This window comes from Physella acuta, unplaced genomic scaffold (genome assembly GCF_028476545.2).
Source record: "Physella acuta isolate Inbredline_101_S28 unplaced genomic scaffold, ASM2847654v3 ptg000353l, whole genome shotgun sequence".
NCBI classification, from domain to species: Eukaryota; Metazoa; Mollusca; class Gastropoda; family Physidae; genus Physella; species Physella acuta.
The window spans coordinates 694520-717028 of NW_026731872.1; the positions used below are offsets into that span (position 1 = coordinate 694520).

General features: G+C 42.9%; 1 protein-coding gene across 3 annotated transcripts; it reads right to left on the minus strand.

Moving 5' to 3' along the window:
* Window positions 1–2711: 2711 nt before the first annotated feature.
* Window positions 2712–22367, minus strand: LOC131941201 (tectonin beta-propeller repeat-containing protein 2). Of its 3 annotated transcripts, none has more exons than XM_059300229.1 (19): window positions 22167–22367; window positions 21238–21549; window positions 20937–21065; window positions 20701–20832; window positions 17500–17663; window positions 16785–17227; window positions 16298–16475; window positions 15802–15923; window positions 14195–14344; window positions 12887–14015; window positions 12280–12495; window positions 10898–11036; window positions 9656–9854; window positions 7650–7739; window positions 4958–5182; window positions 4654–4844; window positions 4256–4346; window positions 4037–4186; window positions 2714–3861 (listed from the first exon to the last, which is right to left on the minus strand). In XM_059300229.1, the coding sequence occupies exons 2-19, from the start codon at window positions 21505–21507 to the stop codon at window positions 3701–3703; spliced, it is 4179 nt and encodes a 1392-aa protein (XP_059156212.1). In that variant the 5' UTR covers window positions 21508–21549; window positions 22167–22367; the 3' UTR covers window positions 2714–3700. The 3 variants fall into 3 exon arrangements, with proteins under 3 accessions (XP_059156213.1, XP_059156212.1, XP_059156210.1); XM_059300227.1 differs by having other exon boundaries at window positions 14195–14368; XM_059300230.1 differs by lacking the exons at window positions 21238–21549; window positions 22167–22367 and having other exon boundaries at window positions 2712–3861; window positions 14195–14368; window positions 20701–20855; window positions 20937–21021.
* Window positions 22368–22509: the final 142 nt, after the last annotated feature.

Consider the following 22509-nt stretch of genomic DNA (forward strand, 5'->3'; position numbering starts at 1 on the left):
TTTTTTTCTAAGAAAAGAGCACTGCGAATTTAAAATTCGCCAAGTATATTATTATTTACTCCCTTGTTTTAAATCGTTTCAGCCGATTTAACACTATTCTCATCGACACTATCGTTGAGCCCTTTATCAAAGATGTTGGCCTAGAACGAGCCTTATGATTATTTCTCAATCAACTCTGTTGTTGAGACTCCAATTATAGTATAAACAAGAAGAGGTGCTGTGTTGTTTAATACTAGTGGAGGCCAGTGGCGTAGCTAGGATTTTTGGGCCCCTATGCAAAAATTCTTATTGGGTCCCTACGTTAATCTGTAAATTTTGTATTTTATACTCCATAGTTGTGTATTTATACGGTATTATTATGTAGTTCCACTTAGCGTAAAATATCTTTGATTTTTATATCACTTTGATGTAAAAAAAAACAACTTACAAATTAACTGTAAGCCTGTAACTTTTAAGTAAACTAACACAGTAGCGTCACAGGGCAGGGGCCTCACAATTTAGGCGTAACACCATGACCAAAACTCATAAAATTTGGGGCGCCCAACTGTATATTAGTGCCGAGGTGGCTGGAGGACACCCCTTTTTTTCTTTAGCCATTGATTATAGTAGCCCTCTGTATCCCTAGGGCATGTCGCTCACTAAAACAAGTGTATGCACTGTAGTGCTCACGGGGGGAGCCCGGGGTGCCTGCTGATGCACTTGTGCAGCTTGACCGTTGAATTAAGCAGTAACCCTGACCCCTTGTGCAGGACACCCTATTAACTTGCCGCGGGTGCTAAGTAAGCCGTTGGGAAACTCTGGGTGGCAAACCGCACCGCCTTACTATCAAGGGGCCGCTCTCCGAACAAAATAGAAAAAAAAATTAATGGCAGAAAACTTTGCATGAGTCAGAGTTTCTTTCTGGCTTCTCTTCGAGGGGGGGAGGGGAGACACTGCTTCTCATGGGTGCAGAGTTTCTTACAGAGAGCCCCCCCAAAAACCCCCCACCCCCCGAACGAAATGAAATTTATATAATTTATATAGAAAATATATACTTTTAACAGTGTCCCCCCCCCCCCCTGAAGAAAGTTGAGAGGGGAGGGGGTGCAGGTTGGTGGTATAGAGAGTTTTTAGCGATGCGTATAAATTTGTGGGTGCCGGATGCCAATCTCTCATTTATAGGCTAATTCTCTCAACGGCTTGCCCGACAATGAAACAATGCCTATAGTGTTATTAATACCGATGAGCCTTGTACAACCCCCTCCCCCTCCCCAGTAAGAAAGGTTTGGGGGAGGGGGGGGGGGGGGCTTTTTAAAAAATTATTACTTCTACAGTAGGAAAGAAACTGGATTTCCGTTTTCTTTTAAAAATTATTTTTATAATACAAATATTAACTTTCCAATGTAAAAGTTTTCAAGAAAATTGAAGGGGGGAAAAGGGCCCCTATTTGCTTTGGGCCCCTATGCCTTGCTTACACTAGCTTTACAGTAGCTACGCCACTGGTAGAGGAGCAACACTTTTATAGAAAAAAATAATATATAAAATAGAGCAAGCTTTTAAATGCACTGAAAATAAAACTAATTTGCTCGTGAGATATTTTTTTTGCATATTTTAGCAACCAAAGCTTATATGAAAGAAAGAAAATGTGTTTTATTTTCTTATTTTCAGTGCATTTGAAAGCGTGCTATTTGAAAGTTTTTTTTAGATTTGTCTTATTTTCTACGTTTTAGTAATTCATAATATATATCTGCCAATGCTGCATCTAAAAATATTTGCTTTAAAATACTATAAATAGCTCGTGAAAGTCTTTCACTGAAAGATGATAATTCTTCCCCCCCCCCCTTTCCCGCGAAAGCAGCCATCCGTGACAACAGTTTACAGACGTTAACAACCAGATCTTGTTACCTCCCCTTAGTTTCAAATCTTTATGATCTGCCCCTGATAACATTGTCGTGAACCACAGCTCATCAGACTGTTAGGGTGATCGCAGCTAGCTACTATCTCCTCTTCTGTTACTGAATACAGTAAATGAGTAATTTATTGAATTATTTAATTTTGTTATCTCCCTTTCGGATTAATTAATTTTTAATGACTAATTAAACATCTGATTAAATTTAAAAATAGATAGGTTTGTATTGACATCAAAGTTTAAACGAAATTGATGCATTGGAAGTGTGTCAAAATTGAGTTACAAGATTTGCCATAAACCCACAGACAAACAGACGTTGCAAACTAAATAAAAGCTTGTAGAAACATCCTGCATCAATAAAAATAATAACCTGCTAGATGACAATGATAAGAACATCAGGGTTTGGAATAACTTTTGTTAGACAAAAGGTAGAAGTCAGCCAATAAAGAGTTTTAATGAGCACTGCCCACAATGTTTATAAATAACACTGAAGTATTATTAGATCAATATCAATAAGCAACAGACCCTGATCATAAAACAAAAACACTGCAGGACAAGACATGACTGCAAACAACACAAGTGCTAATAGACAACAATAAGAAATGAAGCTATTTCTCCCACATTCAGTATTTCTTTTCTCCATGGGGGAGGGGGGTACACTTGAAATTTAAGGTGGGGATGGGGTGGACACTGATTCAAGTATATATTTTATGTATAAATTCTATTTTGTCTGGGGTGGGGCTGTGGCACTGCAACCCCCCTCCTTCCCCCCCCCCCCCCCATACACTCATCTCACATGTTGTGGTAGGCTATGCTGTGCCTGCTGTTTTACACACTACATTCAAACAGTTTGTTCATAATAGACGGCAAAATTATATTAAAAATATTCCGTTTATTTTTATGACAAAAATAAGAGTCAAATAAATAATTCAAGGTGACTTTGTGCATGAGTGTGTTCAAAATCTTGCATTGTAAAAAACAAGGGTGAAATTAGGATTTAAATATAAAAGTCATATTAAAGCACATTATTTAGATGAATGATCAAATAGTGGAATATTCAAGGACAATAACTTTTTATCAAAAGATAGGAATAATATTGGATCAGAGTAAAACTTCAATTTAAAAACCTGAAGCAGCTAAACACAGGCAGGGAGCAGGCACAATTCAAATAATAAATTTTAAAAATCTGACAGACCAAAAATATTAAATTCACAACACAGTTATTTGCTCAAATGTGTCATTTTTCTAAGCATATAAACATTTTTCTAAGAGAGTTGACCCATACAGTTAAAATGACAGCATTTGGAAGCAGACCCTGAAACATTGCACTTTGGTAAAAAAAAAGATGATGAAATGGTTACACCAAATGGTACAAAAATCACAGCGCTTGTTTAGCCATTCTGAACACTGAGTATATCTAAATGTGCAGCAGACAATGACAGATCAATTGTCACGGCAAGAATTTTTTTTTAATGCCAGCACACAAAAAAAAAATATTGGCCATTTTTGTCAACAGGAAAGATTTAAACTAGTTAGTAACTCCACTTGACGAACAATTCAACCAAGTTCCATCAGGACAGAAATAAAAGCACTCACTTCTAAACAAGATAACTGACACTCATTGGCATTGATCAAATATTTGTCCATTTGGAAGCAGGTCTAAATTTATGGGTATATTTCATACCAAAACAGCTTTATAACTGATGAGGGACCTTACTTAATTAATTTGAAAGTTGGATTTATTTTCAATGGCAAACAATGATTAAACAGACACAGAGAAAATAATTGAAAATAGCCTAATGAATTTGAATGCTAGACAATTTCCCAGTCCACATCTTCACTTAAACTGCTGGAACTGGTCAGCCGGCCAGTTGGGGCCTCAGGAAAATGGTGTTGTCGATTCAAGCACTTGAGGCTACACTGCATGAGATGCCCCTCTCTGGTGACCCCCCACAGTTCATCATTGGCTGAGGCTGGAAGAGAGACACTTTTTAAAGGTGTGTTTCTAGGTCAGGTGTGCTTGTAGGGCTGGTGTGCTTGTAGGGCTGGTGTGTTTGTAGGTCAGGTGTGTTTGTAGGTCAGGTGTGCTTGTAGGTCAGCAGGTGTGTTTGTAGGTCTGCTGTTGTGTTTGTACAAAAAATGAGGTACCTGATATTTTTCTAAAAATTCCAGGAATTTTTTTCCAGTAATCCCCACTGGTTAACTCCCTTGAGATGCCGTAACGGAAAAAAATTTCCCCATTGGTGGTGAGTGCCCAGACACCTGTTTTAGTCAGCGCCAGGTCTAGAGCTTGTATACCTGAAGGAAAAAGTCAAAGCTAGACCTATGGCTAGGATACATTCACAAGTCAATGGACAGCAAACCTACCTGGCACATGAATCCACTCTTTACCAATGGGCATGTTCTCTGTGATTCCAGCCCTGACATACGTCAATCTCCTATTGTCAATGGCCCAAACCTGAGAAACAGTTCAAAGTTCAGTGGACTTTGTCAAGGTGTCAAAACCTGATAACTATTAAAAAATCTGGCCAAATCTCCAGTACAAATGTTCATCTGATAACTATTAAAAAATCTGGCCAAATCTCGTGTACAAATGTTCATCTGATAACTATTAAAAAATCTGGCCAAATCTCCAGTACAAATGGCCATCTGGTAACTAGAAAGTCTGGCCAAAATTAAAGTACAAAAGGCCATCTGGTCATTATTGAAAAATCTGGCGTACAAATAGCCATGTGGCAAGTAATGAAATGAAACAAAGAACTGACCATCCAATCGAGTGGACCAGTGTGTACTTGTGTGAAGACAATGTCCCCAAACGTCTCAATGGGCAGCCAGGCTGGGTTGAGGTTGTTCTCTGTGGGAGGTTTGGCCCCAATCCTCTGGTAGACCACACCCTCCGCCTCCACCGCCCACACGTACAGGGAGTTGCAGCTCAGATGGACAAGTCTTGCGTCCCCTGCATTAGTTCATTACACTTCAGCTTTTTATACACACATTTTTTAGACATGAGCCATTTTGAAATTTAAAACTGAAATGATTATTGTCACAGGCACACTGCTATTGACTGACCTAGCTGGGAAATGTCTAGGTCCACCCAGCTGTTGCCCTGTGGGCAGTGGGGTCCCATGCCTGTCCTGACCTTGACCTCGCCCTTGTTAGTTAGCGCCCATGTTGCTGTTGGACCAACAGAAATGCAGCAGAAGTCCTCTGAGCCTTGAATCATAGTGGCCTCCCCTTGTGCTCGCTTGAAGGTGAAGAGGTCGGTGGACATGGGCTGCTGGGCCCAGACACAACCTGCTCATAGGTCAAGGTCAGAGCTCATCAACACAATAGCAAAACATGATCAGGGACATCTGTTTCAATGATCTCATTGTCATCATTATAAAAGGCTGAACTAACATAAATATAAATGAGACTTACCCCAGTCTAAATGGGACCATTGTAGAATTGTTGAACTTACCCTAGTCTAAATAGGACCATTGTATAAGGTTGAACTTACCCCAGTGTAAATGAGACCATTGTATAAGGTTGAACTTACCCCAGTCTAAATGTGACCATTGTATAAGGTTGAACTTACCCTAGTCTAAATGGGACCATTGTATAAGGTTGAACTTACCCCAGTCTAAATGGGACCATTGTATAAGGTTGAACTTACCCCAGTCTAAATGTGACCATTGTATAAGGTTGAACTTACCCCAGCCTAAATGTGACCATTATATAAGGTTGAACTTACCCCAGTCTAAATGTGACCATGGTGAATTGTTGAACTTACCCCAGTCTAAATGAGACCATTGTATAAGGTTGAACTTACCCCAGTGTAAATGAGACCATTTTTTAAGGTTGAACTTACCCCAGTCTAAATGTGACCATTGTATAAGGTTGAACTTACCCCAGCCTAAATGGGACCATTGTATAAGGTTGAACTTACCCCAGCCTAAATGTGACCATTATAAAAGGTTGAACTTACCCCAGTCTAAATGTGACCATTGTATAAGGTTGAACTTACCCCAGTCTAAATGAGACCATTGTATAAGGTTGAACTTACCCCAGTGTAAATGAGACCATTGTATAAGGTTGAACTTACCCCAGTCTAAATGTGACCATTGTAAAAGGTTGAACTTACCCCAGTCTAAATGTGACCATTGTAAAAGGTTGAACTTACCCCAGTCTAAATGTGACCATTGTATAAGGTTGAACTTACCCCAGTCTAAATGAGACCATTGTATAAGGTTGAACTTACCCCAGTGTAAATGAGACCATTGTATAAGGTTGAACTTACCCCAGCCTAAATGTGACCATTGTATAAGGTTGAACTTACCCCAGTCTAAATGTGACCATTGTATAAGGTTGAACTTACCCCAGTCTAAATGTGACCATTGTATAAGGTTGAACTTACCCCAGTCTAAATGTGACCATTGTATAAGGTTGAACTTACCCCAGTCTAAATGTGACCATTGTATAAGGTTGAACTTACCCCAGTCTAAATGAGACCATTGTATAAGGTTGAACTTACCCCAGTCTAAATGTGACCATTGTATAAGGTTGAACTTACCCCAGTCTAAATGAGACCATTGTATAAGGTTGAACTTACCCCAGTCTAAATGTGACCATTGTATAAGGTTGAACTTACCCCAGTCTAAATGAGACCATTGTATAAGGTTGAACTTACCCCAGTCTAAATGTGACCATTGTATAAGGTTGAACTTACCCCAGTCTAAATGTGACCATTGTATAAGGTTGAACTTACCCCAGTCTAAATGTGACCATTGTATAAGGTTGAACTTACCCCAGTCTAAATGTGACCATTGTATAAGGTTGAACTTACCCCAGTCTAAATGTGACCATTGTATAAGGTTGAACTTACCCCAGTCTAAATGTGACCATTGTATAAGGTTGAACTTACCCCAGTCTAAATGTGACCATTGTATAAGGTTGAACTTACCCCAGTCTAAATGTGACCATTGTATAAGGTTGAACTTACCCCAGTCTAAATGTGACCATTGTATAAGGCTGAACTTACCCCAGTCTAAATGGGACCATTGTAGAAGGTTGAACTTACCCCAGTCTAAATGGGACCATTGTAGAAAGTTGAACTTACCCCAGTCTAAATGTGACCATTGTATAAGGTTGAACTTACCCCAGTCTAAATGGGACCATTGTAGAAGGTTGAACTTACCCCAGTCTAAATGGGACCATTGTATAAGGTTGAACTTACCCCAGTCTAAATGTGACCATTGTATAAGGTTGCACTTACCCCAGTCTAAATGAGACCATTGTATAAGGTTGCACTTACCTCAGTCTAAATGGGACCATTGTATAAGGTTGAACTTACCCCAGTCTAAATGTGACCATTGTATAAGGTTGAACTTACCCCAGTGTAAATGGGACCATTGTATAAGGTTGAACTTACCCCAGTCTAAATATGACCATTGTATAAGGTTGAACTTACCCCAGTCTAAATGTGACCATTGTATAAGGTTGAACTTACCCCAGTGTAAATGTGACCATTGTATAAGGCTGAACTTACCCCAGTCTAAATGTGACCATTGTAAAAGGTTGAACTTACCCCAGTCTAAATGTGACCATTGTATAAGGTTGAACTTACCCCAGTCTAAATGTGACCATTGTATAAGGTTGAACTTACCCCAGTCTAAATGTGACCATTGTATAAGGTTGAACTTACCCCAGTCTAAATGTGACCATTGTATAAGGTTGCACTTACCCCAGTCTAAATGGGACCATTGTATAAGGTTGAACTTACCCCAGTCTAAATGAGAAATGTTAGCACAGATATGCTTCCATGTTGAGGATGGAGAGATCTGGGCAGGGTGAGCTTCTAGCCAATGGTAGCCTGCAACAGATCACATTGGTCTAGAGGAGCACACATAGCTGGCTGCCACATACAGCTGGCTGTGACACAAGACAGTGACACAAGACACTGACACAAGACACTGACACAAGACAGTGACACAAGACAGTGACACAAGACAGTTACACAATACACTGACACAAGACACTGACACAAGACAGTGACACAAGAAAGTGACACAAGACACTGACACAAGACAGTGACACAAGACACTGACACAAGACACTGACACAAGATAGTGACACAAGACACTGACTCAACACAATGACACAAGACAGTGACACAAGACACTAACACAAGACATTGACACAAGACACTGACACAAGACAGTGACACAAGACAGTAACACAAGACACTGACACAAGACAGTAACACAAGACACTGACACAAGACAGTGACATAAGACAGTGACACAAGACAGTTACACAATACACTGACACAAGACAGTGACACAAGGCAGTGACACAAGAAAATGACACAAGACACTGACACAAGACAGTGACACAAGGCAGTGACACAAGAAAATGACACAATACACTGACACAAGACACTGACACAAGACAGTGACACAAGACACTGACACAAGACAGTGACACAAGGCAGTGACACAAGATAATGACACAAGACACTGACACAAGACAATGACACAAGACAGTGACACAAGACACTGACACAAGACAGTAACACAAGACAGTGACACAAGATAGTGACACAAGACACTGACACAAGACAATGACACTAGACACTGACACAAGACAGTGACACAAGGCAGTGACACAAGATAGTGACACAAGACAGTGACACAAGACAGTGACACAAGACAATGACACAAGACAGTTACACAAGACAGTGACACAAGACACTGACACAAGACAGTGACACAAGACAGTGACACAAGAAAGTGACATAAGACACTGACACAAGACAGTTACACAATACACTGACACAAGACACTGACACAAGACAGTGACACAAGAAAGTGACACAAGACACTGACACAAGACAGTGACACAAGACACTGACACAAGACACTGACACAAGATAGTGACACAAGACACTGACTCAACACAATGACACAAGACAGTGACACAAGACACTAACACAAGACATTGACACAAGACACTGACACAAGACAGTGACACAAGACAGTAACACAAGACACTGACACAAGACAGTAACACAAGACACTGACACAAGACAGTGACATAAGACAGTGACACAAGACAGTTACACAATACACTGACACAAGACAGTGACACAAGGCAGTGACACAAGAAAATGACACAAGACACTGACACAAGACAGTGACACAAGAAAATGACACAATACACTGACACAAGACACTGACACAAGACAGTGACACAAGACACTGACACAAGACAGTGACACAAGGCAGTGACACAAGATAATGACACAAGACACTGACACAAGACAATGACACAAGACAGTGACACAAGACACTGACACAAGACAGTAACACAAGACAGTGACACAAGATAGTGACACAAGACACTGACACAAGACAATGACACTAGACACTGACACAAGACAGTGACACAAGGCAGTGACACAAGATAGTGACACAAGACAGTGACACAAGACAGTGACACAAGACAATGACACAAGACACTGACACAAGACAGTTACACAAGACAGTGACACAAGACACTGACACAAGACAGTGACACAAGACAGTGACACAAGAAAGTGACATAAGACACTGACACAAGACAGTGACACAAGACAGTGACACAAGACATTGACACAAGACAGTGACACAAGACAGTGACATAAGACACTGACACAAGACAGTGACACAAGAAAGTGACACAAGACAGTGACACAAGAAAGTGACACAACACACTGACACAAGACACTGACACAAGACACTAACATACCTTGGACACTACCCTGACACACCTGTAGAATGTTCCTGAAATCCAGTGCCAGCCACACCCCCTGGGTGCCAGCAGTGATAAGCCCACCCCTGTTTGTGCTCAAAATGTACGACAATTTTTTGGGGTCAAATTTTCTGGCCACAGCTTTGATCATGTCAATGGTGGTCTCGTCCTGCAGGATGTACTCACTCAGTGGAATCTGGGGCGCCAGATAAAACAATGTATTGGTAGGTTTATGTGGAATCTGGGGCGCCAGATAAAACAATGTATTGGATAGGTTTATGTGGAATCTGGGGCGCCAGATAAAACAATGTATTGGTAGGTTTATGTGGAATCTGGGGCGCCAGATAAAACAATGTATTGGATAGGTTTTATGTGGAATATGGGGCGCCAGATAAAACAATGTATTGGTAGGTTTATGTGGAATCTGGGGCGCCAGATAAAACAATGTATTGGATAGGTTTTATGTGGAATCTGGGGCGCCATATAAAACAATGTATTGGATATGTTTTATGTGGAATCTGGGGCGCCAGATAAAACAATGTATTGGTAGGTTTTATGTGGAATCTGGGGTGCCAGATAAAACAATGTATTGGTAGGTTTAATGTGGAATCTGGGGCGCCAGATAAAACAATGTATTGGTAGGTTTAATGTGGAATCTGGGGCGCCAGATAAAACAATATATTGGTAGGTTTAATGTGGAATCTGGGGCGCCAGATAAAACAATGTATTGGATGTGTTTTATGTGGAATCTGGGGCGCCAGATAAAACAATGTATTGGTAGGTTTTATGTGGAATCTGGGGCGCCAGATAAAACAATGTATTGGATAGGTTTATGTGGAATCTGGGGCGCCAGATAAAACAATGTATTGGTAGGTTTTATGTGGAATCTGGGGCGCCAGATAAAACAATGTATTGGTAGGTTTTATGTGGAATCTGGGGCGCCAGATAAAACAATGTATTGGTAGGTTTTATGTGGAATCTGGGGCGCCAGATAAAACAATGTATTGGTAGGTTTTATGTGGAATCTGGGGCGCCAGATAAAACAATGTATTGGATGTGTTTTATGTGGAATCTGGGGCGCCAGATAAAACAATATATTGGATAGGTTTTATTTCAGGTGGGTGGGGGATAAACTTTTCCTATTGAGAGATCAACATTTAAACTGATAGGCAGTTTGGGTGCAGGTTTGACATCACATGACACACCTGATGAGAGAACCTAGGACAGACAGGGACCCACCTGCCACCAGATGTCAGACCCCTGGGGGTTGTCTGGGGTCAGTCCATCACAGAACCAGATCTGACCGAGGACGTCAATAGCCCAGCCAATCCTCTCGTGGTCGATGCTCACATGGGAAAATAAATAGGGCTGGCTTTCTCTGTAGGAGACGTCAATGACTAAATGTTTAATTGTTAAAGTTTAAAGTTTTTAATAACTGTTAGTAGTGTTCAATAAATTAAGAATATTTGAGGAAAACATAGCTAAAATGATGGTATATTATTGTAACTTTTGGTACTTTGAATTCGTTAAGTTGCTATCAGTTACCTAACCCTTGACAAAAGTCTGAATCTTTAAAACAAAAATGACGACTGTAAACATGTTTTCAGCAGGGGAACAAGATCAGAAGACTTACAGGGGAAGCTAATACAAGCTGTAGATGAGACCCACCTGTAGACGTGCAGCGTCAAAACGGCCAATGACAAAACGGCCCCGTCAAAACAACCCCGACAAATTGGCCCCGATATAAGAGCCCCGTCAAAATGGCCAGCGACATATGGACCCCGTCATAAAGGCTGCCAATAAATAGTCTCCCGTCATTTAGGCTCCCGACAAATAGGCTTCCGTCATATAGCCTCCCGACAAAAGAGCTCCAGTCAATAAGGCTCCCATCATTTTGGCTCCCGACATATAGGCTCCCCACATATAGGCTCCCATCATTTTGTTTTTTTCCACAAAACGGCCCCTGTCATTACGACTCCCGACAAATAGGCTAACGTCATTTTGGCTCACGACAAAAAGGCTCCTGTCAATTTGGCTCCAGACAAAAGGACCACTGACAATACTGTTTATGTAGAGACTAAGTCTCCCGGCATAGCGGTCTCATTGAATATGACACCTGCCAGTGGGACCCCTTCATCAATATTCTTTAGAGTTAGCTTATCCAACACTCTTAAGGGCTTGATATGTTTGATAATTGATGTTGGTTCATGAAAAACCAATATGTCGGGAGCCCATTTGTTGGTAGCTAATATGTCATGAGCCCATTTGTCGGGAGCCCATTTGTTGTGAGCCCTTATGTCGGGGGCGAATATGTTGGGAGCCACTTTGTCAGGAGCCAGTATGTCCTGAGCCTATTTGTCGGGAGCCAATATGTCGATAGTCCAATTGTCGGGAGCATAAATGTCGGTAGCTCATTTGCTGGGAGCCCATATGTCGCAAGTCAATATAACGGGAGCCCATTTGACAGGAGCCAATAAGTCGGGGCCCTTTTGACGGGGCTATTTTGACTGGGTTGTTTTGTCAGGGGTTGATTTGACGGGGTCATATTAACGGGGCCGTTTTGACGGGGCCGATTTGTCCCGGGCCGTTATGACAGTGCACCACCTGTAGATGAGACCCACCTGTAATTCAGCTCCCAATATTTGCCCTCAGGTGTGTCGTGGGTGACGCCAGTCCTCATGATCAGGCTGAGAGAGTCTGTGACTGCCCACACCACGCCCTGTCTGCAGACAATCTGCTTGACTTTATAGGGACACTCCACCTTCATGGACTTGTAGCATGGCCGCTCCTGCGATAGACCTTTCTGGAACATCACCTCACCATTGCGCTTGATGTACCTGAGGTTATGGGAACAACAGAGGAACAAGGTCAGAACATGAGGTCATGGAAACAACAGGTGAATAAAGTCAGAACATGAGGTCATGGAAACAATGGGAACAAGGTCAGAACATGAGGTCATGGAAACAATTGGAACAAGGTCAGAACATGAGGTCATGGAAACAATGAAAACAAGGTCAGAACATGAGGTCATGGAAACAATGGGAACAAGGTCAGAGCATGAGGTCATGGAAACAATGGGAACAAGGTCAGAGCATGAGGTCAATGATACATTAGGAACAAGGTCAGAGCATGAGGTCATGGAAACAATGGGAACAAGGTCAGAGCATGAGGTCATGCCACAACAAGTGTTGGCTAGACAAGGTTGGACTGATAAAAAAATATTAGTACCAGGCGCAATGGTCGTCTACAGCTATGTACTCCACGTCTTTCACTGCCTCGACCCACTTCAAGCCCTCCGGGTGACGACTGCTGATCTTGGTGCCCGCGTAGACGGTGCCCCTGTGTAGCCGCCACACAATATGCCCTGAGGGGGACACGGATATCTGACTGGCATTCCCCGTGGCTTTCCGCCAGAGAATGCCTTTAGGGCTTCCAATGTTGGAGTAGTGGATGTTCTCAGCCTTGTCTGTGAACCAGATGTGGCTGGCACTGAGCGCCAGACTGTAGATGTTGGTGGGGGTCGTGTACTCAGACCAGCTGTTGGCCAGGCGCCGCTGGGCAATGTCCTGCATTTCAGTGGAGCGCTCACTGTCAGCAGACAGGACTGAAGGCCCAGCGGGTTTCTTATGGCTTCTTGTGACAGGAAACTCAGGCGACTCGGGCGATGTGTCCAGGAAAATTGAATAAAAATCATCCGTTGATTTTTCTTTTTTATAACCTTTACGGAAGGGGTCAGTGGCTTCTATCGCAGCAATTTCATTCAATGCGTCTGTCAGGGAGACGTGGGAAGAAAGTTTGGACCTGATTTCCTTTGGTCCGCCCTGCTGATCCCCACCAGCTGGCTGCGGGGCTGACTGCGAGGCTGGCTGTGAGGCTGACTGCGAGGCCGACTGCGAGGCCGACTGCGAGGCCGACTGCGAGGCTGACTGGTCCAGCGTATTGACAGGTGGCATGTGCAGGTCAGGCTGGGACAACACACTCTCCCTCGTCACACTCTCCCTCGTCACATTCTCTCCATCCAGCTGAGAGCTGGCCTGGCTCTCTCCAGCCATGCCCGCCCCTACACAGCTCAAGGGAGCTAATGTTTCAAACAAAGTTTTAGAGCTGGTGTCATTTTGTGGCAGCTCCCCGCCTGCTACAAGGGTCAGAGTTGTCTCACCCCCGTCAGACTTGACTTCCCCCAGTTTAAAGTTTTCCATCATCTTCAGGACTTCGTCCGCACGTCTGATGGCAGCCAATGGGGAGTCAAGGACTACGGGGGTGTTGTTGGGGGTGGAGGTCAGGGTAAACTCATCTGAAAGCTGGCTGGACGTCGATACCTGGCTCACAGAGTCTTCGTCTTTTTCTTTCTGCGACCCTAGGGACAAAGTTCAAGGACATTTTAGTTTAACCCCTTCAGGTCATGGTGATTATGATATACAGACTAGTTTTACAAGACAAAAATACAAAAAATGTCCCAAGTGCTAATTGTGGAATTTTGATCAAGTGGAACTGCTAAAAACTGGTCATGTGAACACAAGTGTGAAATAAACCAACCTAATTTTTTCTTCTTCTTTTTTTTCTTCATTTTATGGCTAAAGACAATCTGGTCATCCTCTGGGGCTAAAAATACTTTTTGGTCAGCGACCTTCACATGTTCTTTCAAGGTCGTCTCTTCCAGTGCTTCAGTTGTTGTAACTTGGATGTCTGTCGGATGGTCAGAGTGGACGGCTAAAGGTGATTCAAACATAGACAGGTGTGTCCAAATATGGACAGGTGAGTAGAAAAATAGACAGGTGTGTCCAAACATAGACAGGTGTGTCCAAATATGGACAGGTGAGTAGAAAAATAGACAGGTGTGACCAAACATAGACAGGTGTGTCCAAACATAGACAGGTGTGACCAAACATACACAGGTGTGTCCAAACATGGACAGGTGTGTCAAAACATGGACATGTGTGTCCAAACATAGACAGGTGTGTCCAAACATAGACAGGTGTGTCTAAACATAGACAGGTGTGTAGAAATATAGACAGGTGTGTAGAAACATAGACAGGTGTGTCCAAACATAGACAGGTGTGTCCAAACATAGACAGGTGTGTAGAAACATAGACAGGTGTGTAGAAACATAGACAGGTGTATCCAAACATAGACAGGTGTGTCCAAACATGGACAGGTGTGTCCAAACATGGACAGGTGTGTCCAAACATAGACAGATGTGTCCAAACATAGACAGGTGTGTCCAAACATAGACAGATGTGTCCAAATATAGACAGGTGTGTCCAAATATAGACAGGTGTGTCCAAAATAGACATGTGTGTCTAAACATGGACAGGTGTGTAAAACATAGACAGGTGTGTCCAAACATAGACAGGTGTGTCCAAACATAGACAGGTGTGTCCAAACATAGACAGGTGTGTCCAAACATAGACAGGTGTGTCCAAACATAGATAGGTGTGTCCAAACATAGACAGGTGTGTCCAAACATAGACAGGTGTGTCCAAGCATAGACAGGTGTGTCCAAACATGGACATGTGTGTCCAAACATAGACAGGTGTGTCCAAACAGACAGGTGTGTCCAAACATAGATAGGTGTGTCCAAACATAGACAGGTGTGTCCAAACATAGACAGGTGTGTCCAAACATGGACATGTGTGTCCAAACATAGACAGGTGTGTCCAAACATAGACAGGTGTGTCCAAACATAGAGAGGTGTGTCCAAACATAGAGAGGTGTGTCCAAACATAGAGAGGTGTGTCCAAGCATAGACAGGTGTGTCCAAACATGGACATGTGTGTCCAAACATAGACAGGTGTGTCCAAACAGACAGGTGTGTCCAAACATAGATAGGTGTGTCCAAACATAGACAGGTGTGTCCAAACATAGACAGGTGTGTCCAAACATGGACATGTGTGTCCAAACATAGACAGGTGTGTCCAAACATAGACAGGTGTGTCCAAACATAGAGAGGTGTGTCCAAACATAGAGAGGTGTGTCCAAACATAGACAGGTGTGTCCAAACATAGACAGGTGTGTCCAAACATGGACATGTGTGTCCAAACATAGACAGGTGTGTCCAAACATAGACAGGTGTGTAGAAACATAGACAGGTGTGCCCAAACATAGACAGTTGAGTACAGACACAGACAGAGGTAGAAACCAACCTATGAGAGGTGTTGTTGAAGCCGTTGCTGTGTCTGGCCCTCCAGTGTACAGTCTGACACCTTCCAGCTCCGGAGACAAAAGGTAAACAACAGGTGGTAACTCAGGTGAGCTGTCAGGTGGGCTGGCAAAAAATGTAAAGGTAAACAACAGAGAAATGGGTTGGCAGGACAAGATGTTGACAGAGAAATGGGTTGGCAGGACAAGGTTGACAGAGAAATGGGTTGGCAGGACAAGGTTGACAGAGAAATGGGTTGGCAGGACAAGGTTGACAGAGAAATGGGTTGGCAGGACAAGAGGTTGACAGGGCAATGGGTTGGCAGGACAAGATGTTGACAGAGAAATGGGTTGGCAGGACAAGGTTGACAGAGAAATGGGTTGGCAGGACAAGGTTGACAGAGAAATGGGTTGGCAGGACAAGGTTGACAGAGAAATGGGTTGGCAGGACAAGAGGTTGACAGGGCAATGGGTTTTCAAGACCCGATATTGAGGGGTTACCTAATAGCTGTAGGAATCATGACATCAGAAATATCCTGTGCAACTGGTTTCTCAGATTTCTTTAGTGGGTTGGTGAATTTCTTCAAGAATGATATCTTGGAAACAAAATCACTTTCTTCTTCATGTCTGGCTGGCTTGTCTTCTTGGTGCAGCACTGGTGTGGCTAGAGATGGGGCAACTGTGGGGAAAACATTTGTCTGGGTGAGTTCTGTTGCCTGGCAACAACACAGTGACTAACACAGAACATCAGCACAGGACAAAGAGCTATTGACCAATCTGAGCAACTGACCTTTACAACACAGAGGACAAACATGAGCACAGGCCAAAGAGCTATTGACCAATCTGAGCAACTGACCTTTACAACACAGAGGACAAACATGAGCACAGGCCAAAGAGCTATTGACCAATCTGAGCAACTGACCTTTACAACACAGAGGACAAACATGAGCACAGGCCAAAGAGCTATTGACCAATCTGAGCAACTGACCTTTACAAGTTCTGTGCTCAGCCTGCTGGGAGATGCGGATGACCCTGGCGTCTGCGTGTCTCCGCAGCAAAAAGATCTCCCCCGTCTCCTCCACCACGGCTACATCAATGATCCCACTCAACCTCGACTGGCTGGCCACGACCTTGTTGGCTGCAGGGTCAAGGATGACAAGAGCAGAGCTTGACCAGGTCACGACCTCCTTCTGCCCCAGCCAGCGCAGGTTCCCAAACTGGAACTCTGTTTTGCTGGTCTGAAGTTTTCCTGTGGACAGCAGGGGGATCTCTGGGACTGCAGGCGCGCAGGGGTCAGGGAAGATGACAGTGCTGATGACTGACCCCTGCATGTCTGCCAGCCACAGGCGACACCCAGGCCGGGCAGCATAAAGCTTGGCATCGTCTGTCTTGCTGAGTCCAGGAATAAAGCAGGCGCCAAAAGGCCCTGGACTGTGGGCAGAGTGCACATGAAATGGTAAAACAATTTAACAAATTATCCAGGCTATTGATTTTCAAACAATTTTATTATTTTAACAAGATTTATAACGACATTTTGCTGAAATATTGCATTATTTAAAAAAATAAACAGCTGTTTATCTTTAAAAGAAAAAACTTCAGATAATATGTGGTGTACTGGAGTTGTAGACAACTTTCTATTGAAACTTAAGCAGCCCTTTACGTTTGGTATAAGTTATCAGCCAAGAAAAAGAGATTGTGCTCACATTTTCCTGTCCTTTGTTCCAATATGAACAATCTGACATTTGAGGTCGATGCGGACAACAAAGCTGCGCAGTCGTGTTGAGACGAGCAGGACTTTATGTCTGTAGTCCAGTTGGGTGATTTCTGTGGCCTGCTCCACCAGTAGGAGGCTGGAGGAACACTGACCCTGGGGACAAACTTTGTACATGTACACATGGTACAGGAGGCTGGAGGAACACTGACCCTGGGGACAAACTTTGTACATGTACACATGGTACACTGGTACAGGAGGCTGGAGGAACACTGACCCTGGGGACAAACTTTGTACATGTACACATGGTACACTGGTACAGGAGGCTGGAGGAACACTGACCCTGGGGACAAACTTTGTACATGTACACATGGTACACTGGTACAGGAGGCTGGAGGAACACTGACCCTGGGGACAAACTTTGTACATGTACACATGGTACACTGGTACACTGGTACAGGAGGCTGGAGGAACACTGACCCTGGGGACAAACTTTGTACATGTACACATGGTACACATGGTACAGGTGGCTAGACAAACACTGACCCTGGGGACAAACTTTGTACATGTACACATGGTACACTGGTACAGGAGGCTGGAGGAACACTGACCCTGGGGACAAACTTTGTACATGTACACATGGTACACATGGTACAGGTGGCTAGACGAACACTGACCCTGGGGACAAACTTTGTACATGTACACATGGTACACTGGTACAGGAGGCTGGAGGAACACTGACCCTGGGGACAAATTTTGTACATGTACACATGGTACACTGGTACAGGTGGCTGGAGGAACACTGACCCTGGGGACAAACTTTGTACATGTACACATGGTACACATGGTACACTGGTACAGGAGGCTGGAGGAACACTGACCCTGGGGACAAACTTTGTACATGTACACATGGTACACTGGTACAGGAGGCTGGAGGAACACTGACCCTGGGGACAAACTTTGTACATGTACACATGGTACACTGGTACAGGAGGAAAACTGACCCTGGGGACAAACTTTGTACATGTACACATGGTACACATGGTACACATGGTACAGGAGGCTGGAGGAACACTGACCCTCATGACAAACTTTGTACATGTACACATGGTACACATGGTACACTGGTACAGGAGGCTGGAGGAACACTGACCCTGGGGACAAACTTTGTACATGTACACATGGTACACTGGTACAGGTGGCTAGACAAACACTGACCCTGGGGACAAACTTTGTACATGTACACATGGTACACTGGTACAGGAGGCTGGAGGAACACTGACCCTGGGGGCAAACTTTGTACATGTACACATGGTACACATGGTACACATGGTACACATGGTACAGGAGGCTGGAGGAACACTGACCCTGGGGGCAAACTTTGTACATGTACACATGGTACACATGGTACAGGTGGCTAGACGAACACTGACCCTGGGGACAAACTTTGTACATGTACACATGGTACACTGGTACAGGTGGCTAGACAAACACTGACCCTGGGGACAAACTTTGTACATGTACACATGGTACACATGGTACACTGGTACAGGAGGCTGGAGGAACACTGACCCTGGGGACAAACTTTGTACATGTACACATGGTACACTGGTACAGGTGGCTAGACAAACACTGACCCTGGGGACAAACTTTGTACATGTACACATGGTACACTGGTACAGGTGGCTAGACAAACACTGACCCTCGTGACAAACTTTGTACATGTACACATGGTACACATGGTACACTGGTACAGGAGGCTGGAGGAACACTGACCCTGGGGACAAACTTTGTACATGTACACATGGTACACTGGTACAGGTGGCTAGACAAACACTGACCCTGGGGACAAACTTTGTACATGTACACATGGTACACATGGTACACATGGTACACATGGTACAGGAGGCTGGAGGAACACTGACCCTGGGGACAAACTTTGTACATGTACACATGGTACACATGGTACACATGGTACACATGGTACAGGAGGCTGGAGGAACACTGACCCTGGGGACAAACTTTGTACATGTACACATGGTACACATGGTACACATGGTACACATGGTACAGGAGGCTGGAGGAACACTGACCCTGGGGACAAACTTTGTACATGTACACATGGTACACTGGTACAGGAGGCTGGAGGAACACTGACCCTGGGGACAAACTTTGTACATGTACACATGGTACACTGGTACAGGTGGCTGGAGGAACACTGACCCTGGGGACAAATTTTGTACATGTACACATGGTACACTGGTACAGGTGGCTAGACAAACACTGACCCTGGGGACAAACTTTGTACATGTACACATGGTACACATGGTACAGGTGGCTGGAGGAACACTGACCCTGGGGGCAAACTTTGTACATGTACACATGGTACACATGGTACAGGTGGCTGGAGGAACACTGACCCTGGGGACAAACTTTGTACATGTACACATGGTACACATGGTACACATGGTACAGGAGGCTAGACAAACACTGACCCTGGGGACAAACTTTGTACATGTACACATGGTACACTGGTACAGGTGGCTGGAGGAACACTGACCCTGGGGACAAACTTTGTACATGTACACATGGTACACATGGTACAGGAGGCTGGAGGAACACTGACCCTGGGGACAAACTTTGTACATGTACATATGGTACACATGGTACAGGAGGCTGGAGGAACACTGACCCTGGGGACAAACTTTGTACATGTACACATGGTACACTGGTACAGGAGGCTGGAGGAACACTGACCCTGGGGACAAACTTTGTACATGTACACATGGTACACATGGTACAGGAGGCTGTATATATAAAACCTGGGTCATGTGGTACTATGTATAAAACCTGGGTCATGTGGTACTATGTATAAAACATGGGTCATGTGGTACTATGTATAAAACCTGGGTCATGTGGTACTATATATAAAAGCTGGGTCATGTGGTACTATGTATAAAACATGGGTCATGTGGTACTATGTATAAAACCTGGGTCATGTGGTACTATGTATAAAACCTGGGTCATGTGGTACTATGTATAAAACCTGGGTCATGTGGTACTATGTATAAAACCTGGGTCATGTGGTACTATGTATAAAACCTGGGTCATGTGGTACTATGTATAAAACCTGGGTCATGTGGTACTATGTATAAAACCTGGGTCATGTGGTACTATATAAAACCTGGGTCACCTGGTAAAAATCCAGCTCTGTAGTAACCACCTGCCCATTCTTGTCGCCGCTGTAGACCTTCATGCCATTGGTGCTCCAGGCCAGGCAGGTGATGTAGTGTTTATGTAAGTCACGCACATCAAATTTCTGCATCTGTACACGACATGGTCATTGACCTAATTACACTCAGAATTTTACTCAAAATTGCATGACAAGTTTGTTTAGAAAAATAAACTAAAGCTGAAAATGAAAAAGACCTGTTTTTTCTGCATGGATGTCTTGCCTGGCATACAGAAGACAGTTACGTCTCCAGATGCCATGCCAGTTGCCAGCTGGTCATCAATGCCATGGTGGAGCCTCACGCAGGTAATGACATCACTGGGGTTCTAGGGCACAATTAGCCAGAATTAGTTCATTATTTTCTAATTAATAATACAATGGTTGATAAAGAAGTTTAAAGGAAAAGAAATATTTTTGTATAGAATAAACCTATTTTAAGCCTGAGGTTCAAGTGGTTTTATTGTGGTATTCTCCTGGTAAAACAGTTAAAATACATACAGCAGCTTTTAGCCTCTGCATGACATGCTCCCTGCGTGAGTAGAGAAAAGTGATTCCCACGTTGGTACCCAGAGCGATGAAGTGTTCATTGGCATCTATACACGTCAACACTAGGTCACATGACATCAAGACACCATGTTGGGCTTTTCTAGGAATTAAAGACAGGATAGCATCCAATCTCTCATGCTCTCTCCAGATGTTGACACTATTTACTTGTGTGTCCTGCTGCGGGCCTGTCCTCTGCTCCAGTAAACTGATAGCCTCAGCCATGGTGCTGGATCTTTTATGGCAACTTTAGCCCTGGGATCATTTCTGCAGGATAGAGTAACAGGATAAATAACTGATTTACTTCTTTGCTTAATGTTATTTTAATGCTAATTGTCTGGATAAGAAAAAGATAATATCATATTTTGATCACATAAGATTTTAGATGTATTGTCCAATTGTGCCAACTTAATCATATAAAAACAGCAGCATGGGCAACTTTATTAATTTAATATATTTTAAAAATAATCATGTCGATTAGTCATTAGACCTAATAAATTGTAATAATAGTAATGACAAGAGATTATTAGAAATTTTCAAATTTAGAAACAGTACAGGCAGGCTTGGACATAGATCTAGATATAAATAATAAAATAGTAAAAAAATACTAACTAGTTCTGTACTAGGCACTACTAGGCTTAAATAAATATTAGTCTAGTAAATAATTAAATATTAATATATAGTTATAGTGGTAATCTATCGTTTTAGGTAAGTAAAATCGCCCGCGACTAGTAATGTGAAAAACAGGTGACTCCTTAAATTTTAATAGACCTAATTAAATTATTTCATATTTTGAGGAGGATTTAATCGGATTTAATATTTATTATTTATGTTTTGAAAAATACATTTTTATGTATTATAATTATTATGTAGGTAGATTCTACCTGTTTTTAAACAATTGAATTAGGATCTAAAACTTTTCAGTAATAAATGAAGACTAGGAGACTAGATCTAGATCTATGTCATTAAATGTAATCTAAAAACTAAGTCACTCTCTAAGAAATATAGATCTAGATTCTAGATCTATATTTCTTATCTAGATATCTAGTGCGAAATATCAAATATGTTTATGATCATGTGACGTTTATTTTGTTTATGTTTGAAAAAAAAAACGCCACAAAAAATGTGAAAATAGTTTTGCCGATTCTATTTATAAAATTGTATTTCTTGGAATAAAGGCTACGCATTTTTTTTTCGTAAATGGGGTTGGGGGGGGGGGGGGGTTCA